This window comes from Oncorhynchus kisutch, linkage group LG23 (assembly GCF_002021735.2).
Source record: "Oncorhynchus kisutch isolate 150728-3 linkage group LG23, Okis_V2, whole genome shotgun sequence".
NCBI classification, from domain to species: domain Eukaryota; kingdom Metazoa; phylum Chordata; class Actinopteri; order Salmoniformes; family Salmonidae; genus Oncorhynchus; species Oncorhynchus kisutch.
In genome coordinates this window covers 31595329-31616078 of record NC_034196.2, presented here as the reverse complement: position 1 = coordinate 31616078, position 20750 = coordinate 31595329, and the positions used below count along the sequence as shown (strand labels likewise).

At 43.5% G+C, this 20750-nt stretch overlaps 2 protein-coding genes across 3 annotated transcripts; both read right to left on the bottom strand.

Annotated features, from left to right (window-relative positions):
• Positions 1-260: 260 nt before the first annotated feature.
• LOC109868601 (protein phosphatase 1 regulatory subunit 26) lies at positions 261-14320 on the bottom strand. 2 transcript variants are annotated; one of them, XM_020458279.2, is made up of 8 exons: positions 13820-14320; positions 8649-12404; positions 6261-6381; positions 3679-3734; positions 2814-3529; positions 2416-2529; positions 2142-2271; positions 261-1677 (listed from the first exon to the last, which is right to left on the bottom strand). In XM_020458279.2, the coding sequence occupies exons 2-5, from the start codon at positions 12362-12364 to the stop codon at positions 3505-3507; spliced, it is 3918 nt and encodes a 1305-aa protein (XP_020313868.1). In that variant the 5' UTR covers positions 12365-12404; positions 13820-14320; the 3' UTR covers positions 261-1677; positions 2142-2271; positions 2416-2529; positions 2814-3504. The 2 variants fall into 2 exon arrangements, with proteins under 2 accessions (XP_020313868.1, XP_020313870.1); XM_020458281.2 differs by having other exon boundaries at positions 3679-3731.
• Positions 1125-1673, bottom strand: mrps2 (mitochondrial ribosomal protein S2). The gene has a single exon (XM_031802656.1). It carries the CDS (start codon positions 1671-1673, stop codon positions 1125-1127), a length of 549 nt encoding a protein of 182 aa, XP_031658516.1.
• Positions 14321-20750: the final 6430 nt, after the last annotated feature.

Sequence of the window (20750 nt, the reverse complement as noted above, 5' to 3'; positions counted from 1 at the left end):
TTTCGGTCATATGAAACAATGGCAGAAACAATGTATAAAATAAAAAGTTAAGATCAGCGGAAAATAGTATAATTGGTCAGGAACCCATAAAACAGCCACTATACATGCCAGTGCCATTTTGTATTTTATTGCTACAATGATAAGGATGTTAGATGAATTCAGACATTGATTTTATATGACTGGGAACACTAAGACTTTAGCCCAGTATTACAATTCAAGGAAATAGTTGGAATGTCGAAAAAGCACGAGGAGACCACATATTTAGTGAAAAGAAAGTTTACTTAATAAATAGTATGAGTGCATTCATGTCATTTGATACAGAAATAGCTTCTTTTTTATTTGACCAGACAATGTCAAGCTGAATGTTAGAAATAATCTGGAAACATGATCGGTTTGATGGAGCAAACACTGCAATTACATACTTTGTAAACCTAAGTTTCTCCAGATAAATCTAGACAAAGAACAACAACTCTGTACAAATGCGCCAAATCTTGTTGCTGAAAAACAGTGCTTCATATAGCATTTTAGCAGTAGTCCTTGGCCATATTTGACTATATACATATTTATTTTACCTTTAACTAGGCAAGTCAGTTAAGAACAAATTCTAATTTACAATGACAGGCCTAGGAACAGTGGGTTAACTGTCTTGTTCAGAACTACAGATGTTTACCTTGTCAGTTCGGGGATTTGATCTAGCAACCTTTCGGTTACTGGCCCAACACTAACCACTGGGCTAACTGCCACACCTAAATGCATGCTTTACCCACCCTTCCTTGGCATAAATCCCTAATCTGACATGAACATAATATTTTTGTTATTTCTTAATTCTATTATTTTACTTTGAGATGTGTGTTTTGCTGTGAACTATTAGATACTACCGCACTGTTGGAGCTAGAAACACAAACATTTCGATACACATGATCAATAATGATTTATTTGTTATGTTGTTGTAAACAATGAAGTGGAACACTTGCTTTCAAATACTACACTTGATCTTAACCAAAAGGCAGAGATTTTACCTATCCTATCATTTCAGATCAGGTTTAACTTCAAGGGAGTAAAATTGAATAATGCATTTTCAAATAACTCAAGAAGGGGCCCTTCATTAATTCCACCAGTGCCTCTCACGAGGAACCCTGTGTGAGGCCCGCTGGTGATAGACCCTGGAGCAGCTCCATCTGCCTCCTCTTGTCCTTGGCCCTGTTGATGGTCATCTTGAAGAGGCGGCAGTACAGCTCCATTGCGGCTGGTGTGTCATCATTCCCAGGCACCGGGTATGTCACCAGGCTGGGGTTGCAGTTAGAGTCCACCACACCCACCGTGGGTATATTCATCTTGGCTGCATCGCGGACCCCCACATGCTGCTGGAAGACGTTGTTGAGAGTTGAGAGAAAGACGATGAGGTCAGGCAGCCTGACCCCCGGGCCGTACTGGATTGGGGCATTGGTGAGCAGACCACCCTGCCAGTAGCGTGTGTGGGCATATTCTCCACAGTCCCCTGCCGTGCTCTCCACCACGTGGCCGAACTGTCGGCGGCGGGAGACAAAGAGGATGATGCCGCCGCGGTAGGCGATGTGGGCGGTGAAGTTCAGGGCGCTCTGGAGGTGCACCATTGTCTGGTCCAGGTCGATGATGTCCTGGCCCAGACGACTGCCGAACAGATAGGGCTCCATCAGTCTAGTAGAGAAAGATGAAGGGAGAGAGAATCAAGATCAATGTTTGTGTGACAATGTGCTCCTGTTCATACCTACAGTATGCGGTCTGTCTCTGTATATGAAATCTGCAAGGCATGTTTTGGGATGGCAGGTAGCCTAGCAGTTAGAGCGTTGGGCCAGGAACCGAAAGGTTGCTGGATCGAATCCCTGAGCTGACAAGTTATAAATAGGTCCTTCTGCCCCAGAACAAGGCAGTTTACCCACTGTTGCCTGGTAGGCAGTCATTGTAAAATAAGAATTTGTTCTTAAGTTCTTAACTGACTTGCCTAGTTAAATAAAAGGTTAATAAAAATATATATATGAAGATAATCCAGCTGGTTTTACTTTACTCTGATGCAAGAGTAAAGTAAATATGGTAGATAAGGTCAATATGAACCACAACGAGAACATAACTGTCAAATGAACTATGAAAATCAGCCATCCAACCTGTGTCTGCAGCCTTTCTTGTGTCCAAGGTGCACTCTGGCATCGAATAGATCTTTTAAGGAGAAGAGTTCTGACAAGCGAAAGAAATCTGGCGTTTCAAGAGGCAAGTTCTGGATCTCGTCAGTGACAGCTATTTAAAAAAAAAAGAAGATAATATCGAGAAGTGGTTAGTTCTTTGTGATTGTAGAGAAGCTTTATGAATTCGTGTTAAATATCCATAGCATGAACTACTGCAAGACAGCTAATTGTACGTGTCACTGACAACTCGGCCTACCCGTGCTGTCAGTTTGCAAAGGGAGTGTTTTGACTGCGGTAGCAGTCGCATAGAGAGGTCCACTACAGGAGTATCCGGCTGCAACAATCCGGGGCTGGCAGAACCCGCACAAACCTACAAGAAACCCACCAGCAGTCAGTTAGCTAGCAGTCAGACGAAAAAGACAGCAGCTAACTACAACATATAAAACATTACATTGTAACGTTGGCCATCCAACTTGATGCTACTGCTAGCTAACGTTAGCAATGGTTGTGTAATTGAATTGTTAATTCAAAACGAGGATACAGTACAGTCTTTGTACAGTCTTGCAAGGTAGCAAAATAGATGCTAAATATATTTCATGTCATAATCATAACCAAAATATATGAATTGATTGTATAATGTAAATAAAAATGTACCTTTGGTAAGAACTCCAGCTGCCATGCTTGCTCGTGCTGTCCCCTCCCACTGAAGGTCAAAGAAATAGGCGACTGGTAGTTGAAGTCCATCGGATGTCTCGTACGCACTAGATCACGTGTCAATAATTTCCTTTGGACCACAACTCCCATGAGCACGCATGTAGTTGAATGCTCATTCAAAAACTTTATTGAATTGTAATACCACAATTACTGAACCATACTGTACTCTCTTGTAGCCTACACATTTTGTCAAATTCTAGCCAAATACTGTAACATCTACATTTTTTGGGATATGTTGATTTTTAGAACAGTTTTTTTTCCTTCAATAAATTGTATTTTAACATTAATATGAATGTGATGTAGAAGTCAATCTATAAAATGTATTGAAATTGAAAACGTTCTTCAACAACTGTCAATTTGAATATTGAGAACCCATCGCCTAATAAAAACAAACATAAATAATTAAAACATGAACAATAACAAGTGCAATTTCAACATAACCAACATAATTCAGAATCAAACAATTCACATACAACAGACAAACCCTCTTCACCAACAATAACAGTTTTCATCCGCATGACTAAGTCGCGTTGGATATAAGCATTTGATATATGCCATATACGCATTTAAATGTTTGATAAGAAATCTTGAAAGATCTTTCTGTACAAAAAACATCTGTGCTTCTGTTGCTTTACTTCCCAGTTGATTTATTTTTCCTGCAAAGAAACATAATTCATTACACTCAATGAACCCTCCTTATCTTCTAATTTAATCATGTCTGTGCCTAATCCTTTATTTATCTATGTGTTGTACTATTGTGTTATCAAGTAGGTTAAATATGACAAGATTTGCCTACAAAATGTACCTGGATAGAGGTAGAAATTGGAGCATTCTCTTCACAGGTTTCTCAAATTTGGTCTTCTGAAAAAGAGCCCAGAAAGAATCGTTTGTTAACAAACCAAGCCAACAAACACCAGTTCATCACAAACCTATTCCAGACAGATTGGAACACACTGTAAAGCCCCTTGCACACTGCCCATTACAATGCCTAATAAACTCCAACAAAAACATAGGGGCACACCCAGTACTTAATTTGTAAATCGGGAGGTACCGGAACAAAATGTGAGCGGGAGAGAGGGGTGCCCTAGGGAGCTCTGAGGTACTGGAACAAAATGTGAGCGGGAGAGAGGGGTGCCCTAGGGAGCCGTGAGGTACTGGAACAAAATGTGAGCGGGAGAGAGGGGTGCCCTAGGGAGCTCTGAGGTACTGGAACAAAATGTGAGCGGGAGAAAGGGGTGCCCTAGGGAGCTCTGAGGTACTGGAACAAAATGTGAGCGGGAGAAAGGGGTGCCCTAGAGAGCTCTGAGGTACTGGAACAAAATGTGAGCGGGAGAGAGGGGTGACCTAGGGAGCTCTGAGGTACTGGAACAAAATGTGAGCGGGAGAAAGGGGTGCCCTAGGGAGCTCTGAGGTACTGGAACAAAATGTGAGCGGGAGAAAGGGGTGCCCTAGGGAGCTCTGAGGTACTGGAACAAAATGTGAGCGGGAGAAAGGGGTGCCCTAGGGAGCTCTGAGGTACTGGAACAAAATGTGAGCGGGAGAAAGGGGTGCCCTAGGGAGCTCTGAGGTACTGGAACAAAATGTGAGCGGGAGAAAGGGGTGCCCTAGGGAGCTCTGAGGTACTGGAACAAAATGTGAGCGGGAGAGAGGGGTGACCTAGGGAGCTCTGAGGTACTGGAACAAAATGTGAGCGGGAGAAAGGGGTGCCCTAGGGAGCTCTGAGGTACTGGAACAAAATGTGAGCGGGAGAAAGGGGTGCCCTAGGGAGCTCTGAGGTACTGGAACAAAATGTGAGCGGGAGAAAGGGGTGCCCTAGGGAGCTCTGAGGTACTGGAACAAAATGTGAGCGGGAGAAAGGGGTGCCCTAGGGAGCTCTGAGGTACTGGAACAAAATGTGAGCGGGAGAAAGGGGTGCCCTAGGGAGCTCTGAGGTACTGGAACAAAATGTGAGCGGGAGAGAGGGGTGACCTAGGGAGCTCTGAGGTACTGGAACAAAATGTGAGCGGGAGAAAGGGGTGCCCTAGGGAGCTCTGAGGTACTGGAACAAAATGTGAGCGGGAGAAAGGGGTGCCCTAGGGAGCTCTGAGGTACTGGAACAAAATGTGAGCGGGAGAGAGGGGTGACCTAGGGAGCTCTGAGGTACTGGAACAAAATGTGAGCGGGAGAAAGGGGTGCCCTAGGGAGCTCTGAGGTACTGGAACAAAATGTGAGCGGGAGAAAGGGGTGCCCTAGGGAGCTCTGAGGTACTGGAACAAAATGTGAGCGGGAGAAAGGGGTGCCCTAGGGAGCTCTGAGGTACTGGAACAAAATGTGAGCGGGAGAAAGGGGTGCCCTAGGGAGCTCTGAGGTACTGGAACAAAATGTGAGCGGGAGAAAGGGGTGCCCTAGGGAGCTCTGAGGTACTGGAACAAAATGTGAGCGGGAGAAAGGGGTGCCCTAGGGAGCTCTGAGGTACTGGAACAAAATGTGAGCGGGAGAAAGGGGTGCCCTAGGGAGCTCTGAGGTACTGGAACAAAATGTGAGCGGGAGAAAGGGGTGCCCTAGGGAGCTCTGAGGTACTGGAACAAAATGTGAGCGGGAGAAAGGGGTGCCCTAGGGAGCTCTGAGGTACTGGAACAAAATGTGAGCGGGAGAAAGGGGTGCCCTAGGGAGCTCTGAGGTACTGGAACAAAATGTGAGCGGGAGAAAGGGGTGCCCTAGGGAGCTCTGAGGTACTGGAACAAAATGTGAGCGGGAGAAAGGGGTGCCCTAGGGAGCTCTGAGGTACTGGAACAAAATGTGAGCGGGAGAAAGGGGTGCCCTAGGGAGCTCTGAGGTACTGGAACACATAAGAAAAAATTATTACCTTAATAATAAAGCATTGCATGCTTATCATCACATTTGTGTAGTGGCATAGAGCAGGAGAGTAGAGGCACTTACACATTGGGAATATTTTATTTCTGTGAGAGATACAGGCGTGCTACTCACACAGCCATGGCCATGCATTGGTCTCAAACATATGTTACAATGTTACGCACACCGTAAATCAGGGCTGGCCCAACCCAAATCAACTCTTGGAATATCAGGCCCAGGATGAAAATCGACTTTTTCACATGACGTTTTTTTGGGTTGGTTGGGGCAGGACAATAAATGTAGGTGAGGTAACTCAAATTAACTTTGATCTCTTTCATTTCAATTTTTACATTGTAAAAAGTGACAATTATATTTCATGCCATGAGAGGTACTGGATCCGGCCAAACAGCTGCCAGAACAAAACAGTCCAAAACAGGGAGGTGCCGGCTCAAATTAAGCACTAGTCACACCTATCCATCTGTTTCTGGTTGGTGTTTGATTGGCATTGTATGGACAGTGTGCAACGTGCTTAACTGTCCCCGTACATCACTGTACCTTTGGCTGATTTACAGCAACAGCTTTACACATCCATCTGAACCTCTTGCTCCTTTCCTCTGTGTTCAATGCTATGTAAGGGCTGAGGGTGATACCAGGGTCAATGGAGCTGGACAGAGACCTGGGGCAAGGCAGAGTAGGGGAGGAAACATCAGTGCATGTTTATGTAGACAGACTAATCTACACATCACCTTGCATTATAAATGACTACTCATTATGGTCGCATTCCCCTGCTCAGATGTTGCATGCATCAACCAATGGTTGACGTGGCACGCATCGACTGTGCCTTCATACACCAGATAGCTATAACATGTGGTTCACGTGCTGTGAAATGCCTATCCAGGCATTGTAAGATCTGGCATGCGTCAGCTAAGCCTGGACAGAGGAACACCCCCTATAATTTGGGGTTGGCAATCAGCGACTGAGCAAAATTGCTGTCGAACACATACTCCTATCCTCACTCTGCTTATGCATTAGACATTATGAACATCATGATAACCATGAAGCCAGTACGATCAAATCACTCTCAACAGTAGAGAAATGTAAACGGTGTGGCCGGCTGGCCGCAGACCAGACTTTTAAATGCTGTTACAAGAGGGAAATGTTGAGAGATCAAGGAGAGAGAAGCCTTGGAGTTACTCATTCATGTATCCAAGTCAGTCTGTCTGTCTAATATAATGTATTGTGGCCCAAGGTACTGCTGAACCCCTCACTGCTGAGTAATTCTGATTTGGTAATATGATGAGGTCAGAGGACACTAAGGATTTTAACATTAGCTAAATGAGTCATATACAGGGATAATATAGCAAGAGTTAGACAGTTGGTTTAACAGAAATGCACATTTCTCCAGTGGAAAAGTGTCCTTCTGAAGAGTAGCAGCTGATAAGAACACCTTGAAGAGCTGTAATGCATGTATGGCCCAGCTTTGTGGAGGAATATCAAGGTGTTTAGAATATTGTTGAGGATACATTTTCATTGAATTAGATAAGAGATGCACCACTATTGATGAAATTCACTCTTTATTACACAGTTGCACTTTAAAAGATACAGTCAAAGTTCTTCCTTTGACAGGGAAAAGGGAGAAAAGTGACATTTTTGCTAATTATTTATGAAAACTGGCGATGCACAGCATGTTCAGTACAATTATTTTTTCCTCCTTCTTTCCATAAACAAAAATAAATAATATTTTCACGTAACAAAATTCAAGAAAACTACTAGAACATCAAACAAAAAACAACCAAATGGCAAGTCAAGAAATACAAAGAGCCTTGATGATTTGTGTGCTGTTGACAGTTTGTCAGAGGGAAATCAACCATTGATATGGGAAATGTGCCTATGATTGTAGAGGAAAATCTCTTCATGAATTTAAAAGGTATTTGTATATTGTCAGCGACAGAACAAATATACAAAAACCACATGTAAAAACAGCATTTGTGACTGGGGTTAGTTACTTTTGTTATTTTAACCACTGCTGACAGAACCCTTAAAAGAGAACAAACAAATATATGCCTACTTTATGACAAGGTTTAAACTTGCTTGTCATGAGAAAAGAATATGATACTTTTTTTGTTTAAATGTGTAATTGCCACAAAAAAAAAGAGGAAGACTATATTAGAATGCAAAGGGAAGATTTTGGGCGATGGACAAATTACAAGGAGGGCAAGGGGAACAAACACACACAAATATTAGTTGAATACAGTCTGATGTATTTGCATGATAAAAATAAGTCCCTTCCGCCACTCATCCATGGAGCTACACTAACTCACTGCTCCCTGTAAAATTATGTCTTCAATTGATCATTTTGACCCAATATTTTGTACCAATTACTCATATAGTATATTTGGGTGGTTAGGCCTATATCTTTGGCCTGATAACTTTAAGAGGGCTTCGATAGGATTTTCATATGTTGTAATCTTTACAAAAACAGTCAGTGAAACAGTCAGTGAGACAAAAATAACCATCTTATTTCCTGTAAGAAACAACCAACACACAGCTGTGCATTGGGTGGTACTAACATTCATGCACTCTGCTTGTTGTTTCAGGGCGGTGGCTGATATTGCTTAAAGGTTTCAATGATAACTATTTTAAATAATAATAATCTAAGAGCACAAATTAAAAAAGGAACATTTTAGTCTTAAATTCTCAATGACATTGCGTTAGAGTATTTAAATAGATGTATAAAATGTACAAACATATAAAAAGAGGCTTTGTGTGTGTGTATTAACAACAAACAAACCATTGGAACCTACGAACTAACAAATGTACTTGAATTGACATGACATCCACCAGGAAGGAGGGCACACTCAATACGCTAACTAATATATTTTTTAAAAGGTTATGTGATTCCGCTATGTGACCTAACAAACAAGAAAAAAAGCCTGCACTTACAAAGTGTGAAAGCCCTGCTGCTCTGGGCTCGTCCTCTCATCTGACTCGCTGACGTCGGTCTCATCTACACACTCCTCTCCTCGTCTTCCTATCTGCTCTGTCTTCCTGCACTCCCTTTCTCTCTCACTCTCTCCTGCTGGCAAGTCTCTCCTCCTTTCCTCCTTTCCCTCACTCACTTTCACCTCCCTGCTTCTGACCTGAACGTGGTTGGTCTCGTTCGTGAACAGTTCAACAAACATTGTCTTGTCCTTGGCCACGTGTACCACGCCGCTCTCCGACAGCCCCGGGGTCAGGGTTGGGGATTGACCCCAGCGGCTGCCTGACTCATGACCCTGAAGGAAGTACCTCCCTGATGGTCCTGTCTCCGTAGGTCTCCTGGTCAGGCTGGGGAACGGGGAGCTGAAGACGGCAGCCGACGTAGATATGGTCTCTGAGGATGAGGGGCGGTGGAATGGAACCAGTGGTGATCTGATGCTGCTCCCAGTCCGTACAGCAGCAGGACGGGTGGAGACCAGTGTATCCGGTGCAGGCTCAATATTCCTCCTACGCGAATAGATACTGGCTGGTACTACACACTGAGATGCTGGAGTGGTGGCTCTCTTCTCACCGAAACTAGGTGAGCTGTACTGGAATGGGTTCCTGTTATGGATCTTCTCTTTTGTCTCAGTGGTGGGGATCACTTGGCTCTTACGCCACTGCTCCGAGTCAGTCCTGGGCAAGGGGTAGCTGGTGCTGGGAAATGACCTGTAGCTGTGCTCCCTTGCCATCTCAGAGTTGGCACTCTGGTGGGTATCACCGCTTCCTGGATCTGAAGTAGAGCTCCTCCTCTTCTCTGATCTGGCAGCCCCAGACACAGCGCCATTGGCCAGGTCCAGCGCTGGAGGATAGGAGCTGGGGGTGAGGGTTGAAAGGAGGCACGACCCCCTGGCTGTTTCTGGGGTGTGGTTTCCTGGCACTGGCTGAGGGGGTGTGTTTGGAAAGATTCCTCTTTCCGGAACTCCTCTCTGCTCACAACTGCTCTGATGAGGCACGTCAGGGAATTGAGTAACATCTATCCTTGGAATTTCAGCCAGCAGATTTTCCAATTTTATGCATTTCTCCGTGAGAGGGACTGCTGTTTTGCCCTTGCCATTCACGATCTCCTCTCCATCATCTGTTTTCACTATGGTAGTAGAAACCTTGGCCTTTTCTGCCAGGAACTTTCTGATCTCCTGTTCGATGCTGTCGTCGCTGTCCACTGAACTGCTCTCTTCCTTGATCTGAACAACTGGGATAGTCTCTCTTGACAGGCCTTCTACATCCCTGTTCCCTTGAGATCGGTCCATCTCATCTGTCTGGTTGAGAGGCTCCTTCTTCTCATTGCTCTGTGGATACTGTGACACATTCGTACTAAATGTGCCTTTTTTTCTGTTGTTGTTACTACTCTGGGCAGTAGTAGTAGTAGTGATTTTAAGGCTAGTTTTCAAAAGGCTGGTAGTCTTGGGCACATGGTCCATACCCAGCTTCTTTAACTCTGTTTTTCTAGACAACGGCTTCTCATCCTCAAGGCCCTTCCTTGACTTCAACTTCATATCTCTAGTCTTCTTTTTCAACTTCTTCTTAGTCTTGAGCAAGTCTTTTATTGCAGTGTCCAGGTCTTCGTCACTGTCCAGTGAGCTACTCTTGTCTCCACTCTTAGGTTCCCCCCTCCTTTCTGAGGTCCTCACTGATTTCAGCGGGGATTTTTTCAGGGTGGAAACAGATGACCTTGACCTTTGGTCATGCTTGGTCAAATGCTTTCGGAGTGCCTCTTCTTTCATTTTGAGATGACTCTCTCCTTCCTTGGAACCCCTGCTGCTGCCACCTTCCTCTTTGAGATTTATTTTCTGCTTCACAGATAGCTTCAGTGTTTTCTTCTGGGCCGGACTCAGTTTGGTGTTTTTCTCTGGTTCTGTTATTGTGTTGGTTCCACCTGGACTTGTAGTACCAACATCTGAGCCGGGCCCAGATGGCAGTTTGTGCATTTGGGCTTTCTTCTCAAGAAACTTCCGGATTTCCTGTTCGATCCCATCCTCACTATCAATGGAGCTCTCATCATCACTTGTATTATTATCATCATCATCATCATGGCAGTTTGTGGAGATAAGAGAAGTGGTGGCAGTGGACTCCGTGGAGCTACTGTTAATATTGATATGGCCTGCTGATGCTACATTAGGGTTAAAGGCCCCTGGCATTTTAATGACAGCTTTAGAAATGTCCAGAATGGCCTCAGCACACATCAGCTCAGCTGTGGTGGTGGTGTTCACCTTCAGAGTGGCTGGGCATGGGATGGTGTGCTGCTCTTGCTCCCTCTCTCGCAGCGGCTCCACTTTAGTTGACAAGAGGAGGCCATTCCCTTTGGGGCTGCTAACCGCTAATCTCTTCTTGATAAGAGAGAGTGAGGAACCAGGAGTTTGAGAGGGTAGAGATGATTTTAAATCCCTAGTCTCAGGTTTCTTCTTTTTAGACAGTTTGTGTTTTTTCATGGCTGCTGCCTGAGTGCTTGTGCTCTCTGAACAGTGCAGGGAAGCCGCTGCTTTACCCAATTGCTTTTGTTTGGGTATAAATAGAGAGAGCGTCGGTACACCCTTCTCTTTCTGCTTCTCCAGCTGGTAGTGGCGGATGGCCTCCTCTATTCCGTCATCACTGCTGCTGGAGTCTGACTCCTCTTTGAGGACGAGAAAGGGTTTGGAGGACTTAGGGCCTCCTTCATGTCTCTCTTTCTTCTTCTCCTGCTGGTAACGTTGAATAGCCTCCTCAATGCCGTCATCACTACTGCTGCTGCTGTCACTGTCAGACAAGTGTTCCTCCAACTTCACTGCTTTCAGTACAGGACTCTTCTGTTTGTCAGAGAGAGGGTTGGAATTAGAGGGGCCTCTCTTCTGTTCCAAAGATCGTTTTTTTACCACCGCTGTGTTGCTTATAGTGTCCAGTTTCTTAAAGGGATTCTCTTTGCAGGTGGGTATTTTACTTTTCAAACATTTTTTCATGGGTAGTGCTGTGTTGTGTGTCTCTGTTTTGACACTTCTCGGAACCTGGTTGCTGGCAGTTAAAATCTTATTGCTGTCGGAATGTTGTTTAGTAGGTTCTGGAAAGGTTGGAGCAGCCTCCCTCCGGGGAATCTTCGGTGGCTGTAAAATATTAGTGGCTGGTTCTGGCTCAGCCTTGCGTTTGTGGTCATCCTTTTCCTTCAGGTACTCCTGAATGGCCTCCTCGATGCCTCTATCTACAGAGTCATCGCCGTCAGAACTCTCCGATTCAACATTATAGGAAACTTCTGGCAGTGCCAGCAAGTTATCAGTGTGAGTGAGAGGAAGAGGGCCTCTGAATTTGGGCTTGGGTCCCATAACCACAGGAGGCCCCCTCCGGACCTTGAAGCCTTGGCCCTGGGAGCCCCGGGCTCCAGCCTCCTGTACCGGTTGCCCTGACAGCACTTGGTTCCCCTCTGTCTCATCGCCCATGTTGAGTGAGGACTGGGTGCTCCTTAGGCTCTCTATGATCATCTGGACCTTCTCTGAGATGGGTGTTCCAGTGGTGGACAAGTCGCTGTCAGAGTCATTGAAGCACAGGGGCAGACCGCTAAAGCCTCTGGGCAGACCACCGCACGATGACCTCCATTCTGTGTGCAAAGCCGCGACTGGAGGCAAGTTCAAGTACATTCTAGTGTGGTGCTGGGGTGGGTGGGGGGGCTGAAGCATGGGATCACAGCTGCCTCAGACCACACTCACATCTTCACATCTGAAACAAAAAAGGAAACAAGAGACAGTCAAAATACAGCTTTTATATTCATATCACAATATTTTTATTATTATTGTTCAGATTTTCACTGTAGGCACAAAGGATGAGGGGGCACAAAGTATGTGATGGAGGTGGTCTGGAGGAGAGCTTATCCCCTGTCCATAAATTGGAGAATTTGGTATTTGTCAAACACCTGAAACAGCCCCTGTGCCCCCTATGGGCACAATGCCCCATATTGGTCTTGTATTTCTGATTATGCACCTAAAAAGGAATAGAAAACCTTTGAAAAGTACATCACATTACTGCTGAAATGGTCCTTTACTGAGTATCATGATAATTACAATACTTTAATTTAACCTCTATTTATACAGGGAATCCCAATTGAGACCAGGGTATAGCTACAGCAATGCAGTAAGGGCATTGGCCTAAATTGGTAAAAATACCAAACCTGCCAGAATATAAACGTTTTATTAATTTAACACTCAACCAAATTAGGGTATTCTACAAATAGACTACGTCATGCACTGCATCAAACTAGCAGGTGTAAGGGGCAGTCATGTGTAGCGCGATACTCAAACCCGCCATTCTGTATCAACCAAGTAGAGTGATAAACATCGTCGCCGAAACCCCAGGCTGCAGTAGCCAGATGAGAAAGAAGGGAGGGCTGCAAGCCCAGAGAAGACCAAGCCTAGGTTACTGTTTAATCAAATAATATACCACAAAAACTCAGATATCGTTGTCACGAATACAACGTGGACAGATGAGTCAATGTAACTTACTGTATAGCCAGTTAAAATAGACGACAATCCATGTCCAAATGTGATTTGCCGTCTTCATACATAATAGCCGAGAACGACTTTTAACAATGAATCCAAAAATAATTTGTTACCATCCATACAAACATTTAACTTGACCTGTGGTAACAGTAACATCGTCTGCATATGGCTATAGCTGATAAATAGTTACGTTTGCTTTCCAACAAAATCGTATTGTCGCATTGTCTCCGAACCTCAATGCCTTGGTTGTCGCAACGCCACCCCCGGCAGGCCCGTATCCCTCTAGCGGCTCGGGCTGCACTATTGCCCGGTGTGTATCACTAGGAGACACCGCAGAGCAACCATGTTCCTCCGCTACCTGGCCACTGCTCCATCAAACCCTCTCTTAACGTTGTCATATTCTCAAAGGACACCGGTAATTCGACAACATTTTTCTCACTAATTACGATATTAATAGAAAAGGTATAAAACAGGCAGAATAGGGGATATCCCACTGAACCTATTCGGTGTATTGAGAAATAAGATACTGGCGGGCCTGCTGTAGAACAGGCATTTTTCTGCGAAGAAAACATTTGTATTGTGCACCTCGACAACCTCTAAATATTAACACACACGGCACATCTACTTAGTTCAATTTACCTGGTTATGGTTGAATTACACGTAGGGCCTACACGTGAATTTAATTTCCCTGGTAATTCTTCAGATTTTAGCATCCACACACAGAACAGACACGCGCAAACAGTGCACGATCTCGAGCACCCCTTCGTCTCCACCTCCGCTTGACAGGAAACGCGGTATTAAATTGCATTGAATTCTGTCAGGCCGAAATTAACGTTTGAATCAGGAAAGTTCTCTCTCGCGACCTCTACATGCCAGAATGTTGAATACAATTATATGTTGGCGTACTTTACCAGTTGTCCGTGCGACACATTGGCCATCTTCTTTAAAGGAACAGTAAAATAACATAGACTATCTCTCAAAGTTGACCACCACTGACTTTCAGTAAGGACTATGTTAGCTTTATGTAACAGCTCCTCCTGATGTTAACCTCCTCCTGTATTACGTTAGCTTTGTGTAACAGCTCCTCCTGTATTACGTTAGCTTTATGTAACAGCTCCTCCTGTATTACGTTAGCTTTGTGTAACAGCTCCTCCTGTATTACGTTAGCTTTATGTAACAGCTCCTCCTGTATTACGTTAGCTTTGTGTAACAACTCCTCCTGTATTACGTTAGCTTTGTGTAACAGCTCCTCCTGTATTACGTTAGCTTTATGTAACAGCTCCTCCTGTATTACGTTAGCTTTATGTAACAGCTCCTCCTGTATTACTTTAGCTTTGTGTAACAGCCCCTCCTGATGTTAACCTCCTTGTATTAACCCACAAACCTTTTTATATGGTTAAAATATTATTGATATGGACAGCCAGGCATATTAGAAATCAGGCCTAATTATTTTAAAGTAATGATGTTCGAAATAATATTACACAAATGTCTTTACATATTACGAAATATTGTGGCCTAATGACATTTTGCAATAATTAGACCTTCTTAAATGAGTTACAAGTAAATCATAGTATTATAAGTTGATGGCACTTTTATTCCAACAAATATGTTTAATACAAAGCTATAGGTCCAGACAATACAGTTACAAATATACATGTAGTGCAGCTCAAATGATTAATAGTAGCCTTATAGAAAGTAATGGGAATTCACTTAAAAACGACACAAATTAATTGTCTACTATGTTCCATGCATTTACTGTAGGTTGGTGAACGTGACAGTATCAATATAAATACTATACATAAAGTGAGCTATACTACATATGCTGTATCTGTAGTTGTTTCAAATACCACAAGATGATGCTGTATGCAAGCACAAACCATCTCTTATTTTCTTCTCTCTCATTTTCTAACCTATCTCCCTCTTCATCTCTATTCTCTCACCCTCTTTCCCCTCTCATCATCTCTTTTCTCTCTTTCTCTTTCCCTCAGGTGCAGTTACACCCCAGGTTCAAAATACTGATACTTTTTGTCTCAATTTCTTCAACTTGGATTGGTGTAGGCATGGGCTAGAGAAAGTTCCCCATGCCAGTCATTTCCTTTCAAGGGAAGTGAACAAGTGCAAACTTCAGGGGAAAATAGATATTATGGGGATAGAAGGAGTTATGGGGACACAAACCCTCTCTCCCTCTGTCCCCTTCCTCCCTCCATCTTTATTATGATTCACTCAAACAGGCTTCTATCACAGTGATTCTCAGTGGAGTCAGTTAATTTCTCTTTCTCTCTAATTAATTTAAATGACCATTAAACAGGTTCCCATATCCCAGACTGTAGCTTTAAGATATTTTAAGCCTGTGTGTGAGATAATGCCTGTGTCCAAAATGGCACCCTATTCACTACAAAGTGTAGGGAATAGGGTGCCATTTGGGGCATAGACACTATCTCACACACAGGCTTAAAATATCTTAAAGCTACAGTCTGGGTTATAGGAATCTGTTTAATGGTCTTTTAAATTCTTCAATAATATAACATGCCTCATGACTCATGAGCTTAGCACTGCCCTTGGATCTAGAGCACTGTCTATGAATTTGAGAGGGGTCTCATTTCCCCCTGAGACCCTTCCCTTAGATGAATACCAAAACAAATGGAGGGGCTGCCATTTGGTTGAAACATGAATCCCAGATTGCAGCTCTATTGACAACATCCTATCACAGTAGTGAGTGCTTGTATCCCAAATGGAACCCCATTCCCTGGGTATTTCCATAAAATTAGTGTCTTTAGCGTCTCTTTGATATTTAAGTAGAAATTGTACAACAATATTGCATTTTGAAGCCTGTTATGAAGTGCCTTTTAATACAGACCATGTAGATAATTCAATAAATCAGATTTTGAATATGAAAAAAAGCTTTCTGAAATACCAAATTTCAGCATTTTGACATGTCCCTTCGATCAACCTTGTGTCATTTCTAGAGAGATTGTAACAAATTGAATCCCAACATTTCTCAAAGTTTCACCATCATTGTAAAGACCTAGTTATTTTATTGCTTTGAGTCTTTTCTGGACCGGAAAGGTCTTTTCTGAAAATTAGTATTTATTTAATGTGATTAGTGGTTAATTTATGTCTGTCCCTCATTTTAAGGTCAACCCTGTTATGTGAACATATCTCTCATTTAATATGGTGAAACTATTCCTTTTAAATATATATATTTTTAAATAAACATTGAACATCTAACTGAATAAACATATAAACTCAACATGCAACAATTTCAAAAATGTTACTGAGTTACAGCTCATAAGAAAATAAGTCAATTGAAATAAATAAATGAGTCCCTAATCTATGGACTACACATGACTGGGAATACAGATATGCATCTGTTGGTCACAAATACCTTTAAAAAAAAGTTAGGGGCGTGGATCAGAAAACCAGTCACGATCTGGTGTGACCACTATTTCCCTCATACAGCACAAAGTATCTCCTTTGCGTAGAGTTGATCAGGCTGTTGATTGTGGCATGTGAAATGTTGTCCCACTCCTCTTCAATGGCTGTGTGAAGTTGCTGGTTATCGTTGATCGAGAGCATCCCAAACATGCTCAATAGGTGACATGACTGGTGAATATGCAGGCTATGGAAGAACTGGGACATTTTCAGCTTGTGTACAGAACCTTGTGTACAGATCCAGGAATTGTGTACAGATCTATGGGGGATGTGCATTATCATGCTAAAATATGAGGTGATGGCGGCGAATGAATGGCATGACAATGGGCCTCAGGATCTCCTCATGCTATCTCTGTGCATTCAAATTGCCATCAATAAAATGCAATTGTGTTCATTGTTCGTAGCTCATGCCTGCCCATACCATAACCCCACCCCAACCATGGGGCACTCTGTTCACAACGTTGACATCAGTTAACTGCTCGCCCACACAATGCCATACACACTGTCTGCCATCTGCCCAGTACAGTTGAAACCGGGACCCATCCATGAAGATCACGCTTTTCCAGCATGATTGGGAGTCCCATAGGGCGGTGCACAATTGGCCCAGCGTCGTCTGGGTTAGGGTTTGGCCGGGGTAGGTCGTCATTGTAAGCAATAATTTGTTCTTACCTGACTTGCCTAGTTGAATAAAGGTTAAATAAAATCAAAAAGTTGGACTGTCAGCACATGCAGTCATTCCAAACTTCTCAATGTCTCTCACTGCACCCCCCCCCCCCCCCCCCCCGCCCCTTGTTTTCATTTCCCCTAACTATGTGTGTGAACTCCATCCCCATACACTGAGGTTCAGGAGAATGAGCCTTAGTGTTAGAATACCCATTTGTTATTGAGGGCTGCATCAATACAATGTGAGGTAGGCCGTCACATTGGATGTAGCAGTGAGGAGGCAGAGAAGGATTTAACATTTAAAAAAAACACCTACTGTTCTTAGCAAAAGTGGAAAATAAATAGGTACCAAAAGTAGGATACTTACAATATTTACAAATTAATAAACAGGACAAAGAGCAACATAAGTAAAAGCACTGTCCTAACCTTAATAATTCATTTGATCCATAATGCATTTCACCATGGGAAATCCCATTAGACATGAATGAGCAATTAACATCATAAAGATCATGATTGGCACATATTCAGGCAATAAACATTTTACTGATAGCACACACTTCCATCAAGGTGCTAAACAATGCCTTAAAGAGCGATTGCCCCTAAAAACCAACTCATCCCTTTTGAAACTGCAACGCTCGTCATGGGTGGAAGAAGAGGAGGACCAATGCGCAGCGTGGTAAGTGTCCATATTGTTTTAATAAGAATACTGAACACTGAACAAAAACAATAAAACGACAAACGAACAGTCCTGAAGCAAAACACAGAACAGAAGTAATTACAATTTAGCAATTTAACACTGGAGTGATAAATATGCAGATGATGATGTGCAAGTAGAAATACTGGTGTGAAAAAGAGCAAAAAAAGTAACTAAAAAGATGGGGATGAGGTAGGTAGTTGGATGGGCTATTTACAGATGGGCTGTGTACAGCTGCAGCCATCGGTAAGCTGTTCTGACAGCTGACGCTTAAAGTTAGTGAGGGAGAAATAAGTCTCCAACTTCAGCGATTTTTGCAATTTGTTTAATTCATTGGCAGCAGAGAACTGGAAGAAAAGGCGGCCAACTGAGGTGTTGGCTTTGTGGATGACCAGTGAGATAAACCTGCTGGAGCGCGTGCTATTATCGTGACCAGTGAGCTGAGATAAGGCGGAGCTTTACCTAGCAAAGACTTATAGATGACCTGGAGCCAGTGGGTCTGGTGACGAATATGTAGCGAGGGCCAGCCGATGAGAGCATACAGGCCGCAGTGGTGGGTGGTATATGGGGCTTTAGTGACAAAACGGATGGCACTGTGACAGACTGCATCCAGTTTGCTGAGTAGAGTGTTGGAGGCTATTTTGTAAATGACATCGCCAAAGTCGAGGATCGGAAGGATTGTCCGTTTTACGAGGGTATGTTTGGCAACGTGAGTGAAGGAGGCTTTGTTGCGAAATAGGAAGCCAATTCTATATTTAATTTTGGATTGGAGATGCTTAATGTAAGTCTGGAAGGAGAATTTACAGTCTAGCCAGACACCTAGGTATTTGCAGTTGTCTACTAAGTCAGAACTGTCCAGAGTAGTGATGCTAGTCGGGCGGGCGGGTGTGGGCAGTGATCGGTTGAAAAGCATGCATTTAGTTTTACTAGCGTTTAAGAGCAGTTGGAGGCCACGGAAGGAGTGTTGTATGGCATTGAAGATCGTTTGGAGGTTTGTTAACACAGTGTCCAAAGAAGGGCCAGATGTATACAGAATGGTGTCGTCTGCGTAGAGGTGGATCAAGGAATCACCAGCAGCAAGAGCAACATTGTTGATATATGCAGAGAAAAGAGTCGGCCCGAGAATTGAACCCTGTGGCACCCCCATAGAGACTGCCAGAGGTCCGGACAACAGGCCCTCCGATTTGACACACTGAACTCTATCTGAGAAGTAGTTGGTGAACCAGGCGAGGCAGTCATTTGAGAAACCAAGGCTGTTGAGTCTGCCGATAAGAATGGGGTGATTGACCGAGTCGAAAGCGGGATTTCACAGCAGGGAAGGCACGGTGGGATTCGAAATGGTCAGTGACCTGTTTGTTAAGTTGGCTTTCAAAGACTTTAGAAAGGCAGGGCAGGATGGATATAGGTCTGTAACAGTTTGGGTATAGAGTGTCACCCCCTTTGAAGAGGGGGATGACCGCGGTAGCTTTCCAATCTTTGGGAATCTTGGACGATACGAAAGAGAGATTGAACAGACTAGTAATAAGTGTTGCAACAATGGCGGCGGATCATTTTAGAAAGAGAGAGCCCAGATTGTCTAGCCCAGCTGATTTGTACGGGTCCAGTTGCATAGTGTAACTGTGTCACCGACCTGAATCTAATCCAATCTGGAGCCAGTCAGTTTACATCTCTACAGCATAACATTTGATTCCAAACGGGATGATGACAATCGTTGACTCTTTTTCTGTTCGATAAAGTGTGCAGTTGGGTGCCAGACTGATCACCTGGTTATGAATGGATGCCGGGACCTACCAGTAGGAGCAAAGGTGGGTATCATAGCATGTTTAGCGACCTACAAAAATAATTTAATTCACAGTTCACAGTTCACAAATGAGAACTTGTTCTCAACTAGCCTACCTGGTTAAATAAAGGTGAAATAAAAAATAAATAAAAAACGTGCTATTTTCACAGCTTGTCAGGCAAGCCCTCAGAATAAAGGTGTGTCATGCGACACAGGTACCCTTGTGATACCTCCTCTGTTGTTGACACAATCTCCCTCGACTCCTATGAAAAGGACACACCATCATGAGGCCTCTGATAGTGACCCAAGTTACTGCCCCGAGGACACAGATGGCTTCATCAACAATGACAGGCAATGTGTGTTGTGTGAAATATGACAAGTTGTATAAACTAGTAGGCTTATTCCCCAGCCAAGTAGAGTCATGTTTGTTGTGAAGTGCATTAGCAAAATCCTTTCTTTTTTCTTTAGAAGAAAATGTCATTTACCACTTGGCTGTCAATTGTTTCACCCTGTCACAGGGTCAATCAACACCACCTCTGAAGATTGCCTGCTGCAATTGTTTGAGAGATGTCCAGTTTTCAACTGAACCTGCAGTATAGAGAATACCAGCAAGGGGGCCCTTCTCAGCATCATGTAGACAGGCCCTCGCTGTGTGTATTCCTATGAATGGAACAATCAGCTACATGTCGGCAAGTATCCGACCAGCAACCTTCACCTATCGCCGGCAACACAGGTTTGTCATTGGTTCAAATACAGAAGGTAACCCACTTCATTACTTTGATACAACTGACTGTTTATTTTGTTGTTTATTTTCTTCTTCTTAGATGCATATAATGTCCAGGGCATAACCTAGCCTGGAAGCAGACTAATCGATTTGTTCACCATTCTATTTCACGTCACATTTTATGATATCTGAAGTGAAATAGAAAGGTGAATCAGTGATTGGGTTGGTTCCACCAGCCTAATCATAACCACCATTGATAATGTAATCAGTGCTCTGT